At 50.4% G+C, this 8896-nt stretch overlaps 1 protein-coding gene across 1 annotated transcript; it reads right to left on the reverse strand.

The window, feature by feature from the left end:
* Window positions 1–7088: 7088 nt before the first annotated feature.
* On the reverse strand, window positions 7089–8894 carry Fzd2 (frizzled class receptor 2; the record flags this gene model as incomplete). The annotated part of the gene is made up of 1 exon (XM_013031936.1): window positions 7089–8894. A coding segment is annotated over one exon (1695 nt), but the record flags the coding sequence as incomplete, so codon positions are not given.
* Between the last annotated feature and the right edge of the window lie 2 nt (window positions 8895–8896).

Consider the following 8896-nt stretch of genomic DNA (forward strand, 5'->3'; position numbering starts at 1 on the left):
CGCCACTTCCGGCTTTTTTCTTTTTGCTTATGTGGTGCTGAGGAATCGAACCCAGGGCCTCATGCATGCAAGGCAAGCGCTCTACCACTGAGCCACCTTAGTGAGACTCTTATCTCCAATGAACCACCAGAAAACCAGAAGTGGCGCTGTGGCTCAAAGTGGTAGAGCACTTGCTGAAGAGCTGAGGGACAGCACCCAGGCCCAGGGATCAAGCCCCACGACTGACAAAAAAAAAAGAATGTGAGGCCCTGAGTTTAAGCCCTAGTACTAGCCCAAAACAAAACAAATGCTGAGGATAGAAGGTGTCAGAGGACTGGACAGGGGGACAGGGATAAAGCTGCCTGTGGAGAATAGACCTGATCTGAGGTCAAGTGTGAGGCCCTGGAAGTTAATATATGGACTGGAGGAAGAGAAAGCCTGTGGACCACAGGAAGTTTGTTGCAAAGCCAAGGAATGAATTGATCTAAGTACACAGGTCCAGAGTGTGCTTCGTGTACTATAGGAGGGGACAAGTTTGGATCCTCCATGGAGGTCTGGTAGGTTTTTCTTTTCTTTTTTTCTTTCTTTCTTATTTTGTTTGACAGTGCTAGGTGGGGAACCTTGGATCTTGCTCATACTGAGCATTCACTCTGCCACTGAGCTATATTTCCAGTCAGCCTGGCCTGATACGATTTGAAGCAGGGCAGTTGTGAGCTCAGGGCAGTTATGAGCTCAGACAACATTTTCTGCCTGCTCTCTCCCAACCCCCTCAGCCCAGGACACTCAACCCTATCCATAGAATTCCCTACAAGCCACATCCACCCCCACGGAGTTCCTTGGGAGGCCTAGGGAAATGCTAATTGTGGGGCACACCCAGAGCCACCTGGGAGCAATGGCTGGGAATCTTCTCTCACTCATAATGCCCACTGTCTCCACCCCTCCAGCTTGCCACCTCAGGCCCCTCTCTTCTGCTACATTCTCAAGATAAGCAGACTTCATCTCCTTTCCCACATCCTTTCCCTGCCCACCCTTCACTCCACCAGTATGGGCAGCTCCAGGCCTCAAGGATAGGAAGAATGAAGAGCTCAAGCTTCTTAGAGGAGCCATTGCTCTGGCCTGTACCATCCCCTCCCATGGGGTGGAGGCTGGTGATTAGTTGGGTTAATTATATCCAAACCATTTCCGATTGGCATGAGCCCACCCACCCACAGAGGCTGCCCAGAAGGAGGCAGACCTGGCTTTGGGATAGGATGCAGGGGTGTCCTTTGGCCCTGGGAGGGATGGGTGCTGACTCCTGATATGGCTAAAGTGGGGAGTACTTCTTCCCCCACCCCTGACCACCTGGACTCTCCCTCATGTGGGTCTCCTTTTCATCACTTTCTACCCCACCTTCTTTTTTTGCTTGCATTTCTCCTCTCCTCCCCCCAAGGTTTGGAATGAAATCATGGGGCTCTGAGTTCCTTACTAGGCTCCCGACATAAACACTCTGATTGGGGCTAATTATAAGGGCCAGCTTGGGAGGCTGGAGCCTTCAGAAAGCTTTGGCTTCCAAACAAAGAGCCCAGGGCTTAGCCCCCAGCTCAGGTTGGCTCCTTTCTAGGCTTCACTGGGTTTGAGGAAACAATATCCTGGGGCCACTTGGTAATCAACTCAACTATGACCCCCACCCCCACCTCTGCTGTCCTAAGTCTCATGGTATGTATATCTTGGGGCTTTTGCCTCAGCCCTTCCTGAACTGAAATCCTGGGACCTTTACAGAGAGAGGGTTTGGAGAAGACATTGTCTTTGTGGTAGGCTAGACAGCTGGGGGGTGCCCAGACTGTGAGGCTGCAAACAGGACAGGGCAGAGGAAACACAGGGGAAGCCAGCTGTGACAGTTCTACCCCTAATTATCAGTCTTAAAAGCCACTGGAGAGGCAGGCCAGCATGTGGACGCTGCTCACTCAGGCGGGTAAGACATTTCTGTCCTAATCAGAAAGAGAAAGAGGCAAATTCTGCTCAGTACCAGCTTGAGCAGCCTGTAGATATTGGGCTGGGGTGTTCAGACTCAGAGAGAAAAGTAAGAGACATAGAAAAATCGTTTTGTTCCATGAAAACACCAGTAACAATAGATTACAAAGAGGCTGGAAAAGTGGCTCAGTGGTAAAGTGATTGCCTTGCATGCTTGAGGCCCTGCGTTCCACTCCTGAGTACCACATAAGCAGAAAAAGCCAGAGTGGCGCTGTGGCGCAAATGGTAGAGCACTAGCCTTGAGCTGAAGAGCTGAGGGACAGCGCCCAGGCCCAGAGTTCAGGCCCAACACCACAACTGGAAAAAAAAAAATTACAAAGCCTTCAACAAGCACACCAGGTCAGGTACCCAAGGTTCATGCCTGTAATCCTAGCTACTCAGGATGCTGAGATTTGAGGATCACTGTTCAAAGCCAGCCCAATCTGGAAAGTCCATGAGACTCTTCACTCCAATTAATCACCAAAAGGCTGCAAGTAGAAACTGTGATGCAAGTAGTAGAGCACCAGCCTTGAGCAAACAGGCTAAGGGATGGCAGGCACCCAGGCCCTGACTTCAAGCCCCGGAATTGGCAAAAGTGTGTATCCTTTTACCAATAATTCTACTTTTCTGATTTTTTTTTTTTTTTGTCAGTCGTGGGGCCTGAACTCTGGGCCTGGGCGCTGTCCCTCAGCTCTTCAGCTCAAGGCTAGTGCTCTACCACTTGAGCCACAGCACCACTTCTGGCTTTTTCTGCTTATGTGGTGCTGAGAAATCGAATCCAGGGCCTCAAGCATGCAAGGCAAGCACACGACCACTGAGCCACCTTCCCAACCCCTACTTTTCTGAATTCTGAATAGGAAAAGGTCTCCATGTTATTCATTGTCTACTCTGCTAGATCTGTCTTTGCATCACCAGTTTAGCCCACATGACAGTCTTACCTAACAGGTACTTGTCATCTGTGATGACACTGGGCTGAGAATAGGACCCTTGCACAAGTGCTCTTAAGATTACAAGCTGATTGGGCATGCCTCTCTTATATGGTCAGTCACACAACATATTGCACATTCACTTCCATCTTGATAATGTTACCCTAAAGGGGCAGAATCCATCAAGTGGCTCATCAGGCTTTGGTGCACTGCTGGTTTTTGTTGGTCCAATGGTTTCCCCTTTGGGCAGCAGAGGTGGTGGAGACTGGGGGGGGGGTGAGGTAAGATGGTGGTAGAGATGGCCCACCCAGATAGTCCAGAAGCCTCCTAAATTTACATGCAAAATTGTTTTGTGTGTGGCCATTTTTCCCAGGAGGTCCAAAAATTCTTCAGATTTTCAGAAGGCCAGTGACTCCTAAGAAGTTCAAGATTAGAGAGGGCGGGGTTGGGGGGGTGGTGGCGCGGGGAGGGGAGGAACGAAAGCTAGAGGGATACATCTCCAGTAATAAGCAAACCTGAAGAAGTGACTTGAAGTGGCAAGAGCTTGGGCCTGGTAGGTCCTCAGACTTCCCAGACATAACCCACACTGGTGATAGCAAATCCTCCAAAACCCCACTCAGAGCACAGGCTCCAACACCTTCTTGGAGAGATTTTTAGAATAACCCAGGAGTCAGCAGCTACAGGTCCCATAAGTAGATTTTTTTTCTTCCTTCCTTCCTTTCTTTTCTTTTTTTTTTTTTTTTTGCTGGTCTGGGGTTTGAACTCAGGGCCTGGGTGCTGTCCCTCAGCTTTTTTGCTCAAGGCTAGCACTTGAGCCTCTACTCTACTTCTGACATTTCGGCCTTCTGAGTAGCTAGGATTATAAGCATGAGTCACCAGCACCAGGCTAGATTCTCATTCTTTAGGGATAGACAAAAGAACCTATCTTGGAAAACTTTGTGTGTGCCAGTCTGGGGCTTGAACTCTAGGCCTCCTGCAATTCATTTGGCTTTTTCCTGCTTAAGACTGGCATTCTACCATTTGAGCTACAGCTCCACTTTTTTTTTCCCCCCCTGGTTAATTGGAGTTAAGAGCCTCATAGACTTTCAGCCTGGGCTGGCTTTTAACAGTGATCTTCAAACCTCAGCCTCTTGAATAGCTAAGATCACAGGCATGAGCTATCAGTACCTATCTGTGTCTTGGAAAACTTGAGTGGTCTTTTTGACACTATTACACGATCCTCATAAAAGACAGTTTGTAATAATGGAAATGTTTGCAGGAAGGAAAGCTAGGGTAGGGCTGAGGGAAGAAGAGCAAGTCTCAAGAACAAGTCAGCTCAAACAGAGCTTTATCCTTACTACCTATAGAATGCTGACATCCTAGAACTGGGAGAGGGTACCTGTGGCCCTAGGTGAGGGGATTTCCTTCTCTGCACTTATCCACCACCAAACACAGTCTCAAAAGTCTTCTAGAAAGACCATCCACTTGCAACATGGAACTTGGCAAGGGCAGATCTCCAGGCCCAGGATTTTAACTGGGTTTTCCAGATCATAGAATGGAGATGGAATCTCCTAAGCACTGAGTTTAGATGGTTTAACTTTTGGGGCTGCCACCAAAGCCCTTTCTCCCCTCTAGCCTAAAGTCCTAGGATCTAAAGCTCTTCCTTGCTCTAAGAGTAATTTCCAAAGAAATAGGAGGGGGATGGGAGGCGGGCTCCTCCACTACTTCCGGTAAGGTAATCCAGCCACTGGGCAGGTCACTCCTTACACAAGGGGAAAGTCATCCTACGATCTGATGTTTCCAAGGAGGCAATTATCACATCTCTCTTCTCCAGTCATAAAACCATTTTGTCCACTTCCTCAGGCCCTGTTCCCCCATACTGGCAGGAAACCTTGAGGTCGGAGGAGAGGTAGGAATTTTTCCTCTCTTCTACCCCAGCTCAGGAAAGGAAAAGGTAATTGTCACCAGTCCATCATCTCTTAAAGACATCCATGCTCCGGTGCAGGGACAAATGTCCCCCAACCAGAGTCAACATCCTGGGAGAGGATCTCCCCAAATCCTCAAGAGACCAGCACCATTCCCTCAACCCCCACCCCAATCCCATGCATTGGAAAATCCCACCTGATTCCCTCAAGATTTTTACCTTTATTGACTGGAAAAGTACTCAAAATTTGTGTGTAATTTAACTCTTTCTTGCAGCCCTTATGGGGTTCCCTTAAGATTGGAGACAAATGAGCTATGGGAATGGTGACATTTCCCTCTGAATTCGCTTTGATAGGAATGAAATTTCATGTTGAGACAGAATTGTTAACTACCCACTGGTACAAATGATTTGGGGAGAGGGAGATTATGTATTTTTTGGGGGGGGACTCTGATGAAATGCCTACACTTCATACAACTCCAAACAAAGCCCAACATATGACTTCAATTACCACCAAATATTTCCACTTCCCCTCCCCCAACATAAACATACACAAACACTTCCAAGTAGGGTTCCAACTTACTTTCTCCCTTGTCAAAGTCAGCCAACAAAGGACAATAAGGCATCATTCTCCCCAGAATCCTTTTGTTAAATGCTAAAAATGTTAATTCATTTTATTAAGGATCTTGGTTTGGGAGCTCATTCTCCACACCCACAACCAAGTAGGTGAGGGGCAAGAGGAGGTGTGGTTTGGTTAAACTAATAAAATGTTACAACCCCATTAAATACAATTAAAGGGCTAGATCTCTTGAAGGTAATTAAATGCACTTTATTATTATGATTATTAGCTTTTAATTTGCACTATTATCAAGACACGGGAGATGGTGAGAATCAAATTATGAGGCACACTTGTCTTCAGATCAATCTGTTGGATTAAAAATCCAAAATATTCCAAATAGAGGAAACTGATGTTTGTTGGAAACAGGAGTTCTCATACCAGCAAAGATACTTTATACATCACCTCTCAGGCAGCTAACTGCCTTAAAAGTCTTAACTTTTATTCGGGGAGGGGGAGAGGGGAAAGATAAGAAACATCTGTTATAAACCTTCTATCAGTCTGGAGATATAGAATGTCCTCTAAACACTCGACCCCACCCCACAGCCACAAAGAGTCTGCCCAGAGCCTCCTAAAGCAAAGATAGCACCTTCCTTTCTTTCTTTCTCCCCCTCCCCCCCACAAGTTTTTTTTTAAAAAATTAGTCTTTGTCGAAAGAAAAAGAAGAATCCATCAGCCCATTCATCCCCCTCCCTCCAACCCGGCCCATTGCTTTTTTTTGGGGGGGGGGAGGAGAAAAGAAAACCCAAATAACAAAAACCCACACATAACACAGAAACTGGCAAGCCCATAACCTGAGTGCCAGCGACTTCTCATTACCACAAAGCAGACCCCAATGAGACACGGTAAGATGCAAGATCTCAAAACCCCAGAATTAGTAAATATATGTTCAAATGCTAATGATCCCCTCCCCGCAAATTCCAGCGGACAGGCGAGGTACTCAGGTGGGGGTGGGGACAAAACATACTTCACAAAGCTTTTCTTTTTATGCCTATCTTAAGCAGTTGGGGTGGTCGGGTGGGAACAAGAAGAAAGTCCAAGACAGCTCTTCCTGGCTTGGGGTTGGGGGGCGTGTGGGGAATAGCATTCCTTATCCATCTCCGCTCTCTCCCCCCACCTCTCTGGGGTATGCGTTATTCCACGTCTTCATCTTGGCTGGGAGGTCTCCAAATATCAAGGTCAGATGAAGAGAGAAGGGAGGAAAGGGACATAAAATGAAGCAAAACGAGTCCAAGTCCTGTTCGAAAATATTCAACAGCTTCCACAGGCCCAGCATCAGCAGGGATGTTTGCAAATTTTGACTTTCATAGAAGTTGAATGGAACTAACTCCCAATTCTCCGCAGCCAACAAAAACATCGTGCAGGCTTAGGTGCCTCTCCCCGCAGGCCCAGCCCTGCCAAATCTCACACACACACACACACGGAACAAGAGTACAGGGCGGCTTCTAAAAGGGTAGTTAGGAAAGGAGAGGCCTTCCCCTCCTCCACACCCACCCATTCTGTAGCCTAGGCGCCCTCAGTGCTTTTTTTTTTTTCCTTTTCCTTTTAAATAGAAAATATATAATTAAATTTACAAAGACTATATACACTTTTAATTACAAACCTGGTGGAGTGTTGGGCAGAATTCTCCTTTAAAAAAAAAAGCAAACCTTAAAAAAAAAAAGAAATGGTTTAGATTGTTCTTTATTTTAAAAAAATAAAATAGGAGTCCGCAAGGACCCTCCCTCGGATAGAAGAAAGCCCAGTCCGTGCCAGCCTAGCCAGGGAGCGCCCCGCCCGGAGTCCCTCTTCACACCGTGGTCTCGCCATGCCGGCTGTTGGTGAGACGCGTGTAGAACTTCCTCCACGAGTGCAGCGTCTTGCCGGACCAGATCCAGAAACCCGACGTGATGCCCACGATGAGGGTCATGAGGTATTTGATCATGTAGACGGTGAAGTCGGGCGACATGCGCGGTGTGTAATGCGCCGGGCACGGAATGGCCAGGCTCTTACAGTGCTGGCTCACCCACGAGCGCTCCCAGTGCTCGCGGAAGGCCTGCTCGTAGAAGTAGCAGGCTATGACGATGGTGGCGGGCACCGTGTAGAGCACCGAGAAGACGCCGATGCGCACCATGAGCCGCTCCAACTTCTCCGTCTTGGTCCCGTCGTGTTTCATGATGGTGCGGATGCGGAAGAGAGACACGAAACCCGCCAGGAGGAAGGACGTACCGATGAACAGGTACACGAAGAGGGGCGCCAGCACGAAGCCCCGCAGCGGGTCCAGGCTGTTGAGGCCCACGAAGCACACGCCGCTCAGCAGGTCGCCGTCGATCTGGCCCATGGCCAAAATGGTGATGGTCTTGACGGCCGGCACGGCCCAGGCGGCTAGGTGGAAGTATTGCGAATTGGCCTCGATCGCCTCGTGGCCCCACTTCATGCCCGCTGCCAGGAACCAGGTGAGCGACAGGATGACCCACCAGATGGAGCTGGCCATGCTGAAGAAATAGAGCATCATGAAGAGGATGGTGCAGCCCTCCTTCTTGGTGCCCTGCACCACGGTGCGGTACCCGTCCTCGGAGAAACGCTCGTTGCAAACCACGCGCTCCTGCAGCACGAAGCCGGCGATGTAGGCCACCGACACCATGGTGTAGCAGCCAGACAGGAAGATGATAGGCCGCTCCGGGTATCGGAAGCGCTGCATGTCCACCAAATACGTGGTGACGGTGAAGAAGGTGGAGGCGCAGCACAGCACGGACCAGGTGAGGATCCAGAGACGGGCGAAACGCGTCTCCTCCTGCGAGAAGAACATGGAGCCATCGGGCCTGGAGGGTTCGCAGGGCGCCGCACAATCGCGCTCGCCCAGAAACTTGTAGCTGAGATAGGAAGGCACCTTGAGGACCCGCGGGCAGTGGAAGGGGTGCTCCAGCGTGGCGTAGCGTGGCGGGGCGCCGCCCCCGCCAGGGCCGCCCGGGGTGCCCCCGGCGCCGGGGTGCAGTCCCGGCGGAGGCGCGGTGGTGAGCAGCGCGGGCGCTCCGTCCTCCGAGTGATTCTGGCCCACGCAGATCTGCTCGGCCCCGTGGCGCGGGAAATGCTCGCAGCGCAGGCGCTCGGGCCACTGGAAGCCGAACTTGTTCATGAGCGCCTCGCAGCCCTGGCGCGCGCGCTCGCAGATGGAGCGGCACGGCGGGATGGCCTGCTCCAGCACCGTGCACACGGGCGCGTACATGGAGCACAGGAAGAAACGCAGTTCGGGCGAGCACTGCACCTTCACCAGCGGATAGAACTGATGCACTTCCAAACCCGCGTCCTCCTGGTTCGTGTGACCCAGAAGGTTAGGCATGATGGTCTGGTTGTAGGCGATGTCCGTGCACAGCGGAATGGAGATGGGCTGGCAGAAGCCGTGATCCGGGATGGAGATGCCCTTCTCCCCGTGGAACTGGGCCGGCCCCGCGGCGGGCAACAGCAGCAGCGGCAGCAGCAGGCGGGGCAGGGCGCTACGGGGCCGCA

The sequence above is a fragment of the Dipodomys ordii genome, unplaced genomic scaffold, assembly GCF_000151885.1.
Source record: "Dipodomys ordii isolate 6190 unplaced genomic scaffold, Dord_2.0 Scaffold147, whole genome shotgun sequence".
NCBI lineage: Eukaryota > Metazoa > Chordata > Mammalia > Rodentia > Heteromyidae > Dipodomys > Dipodomys ordii.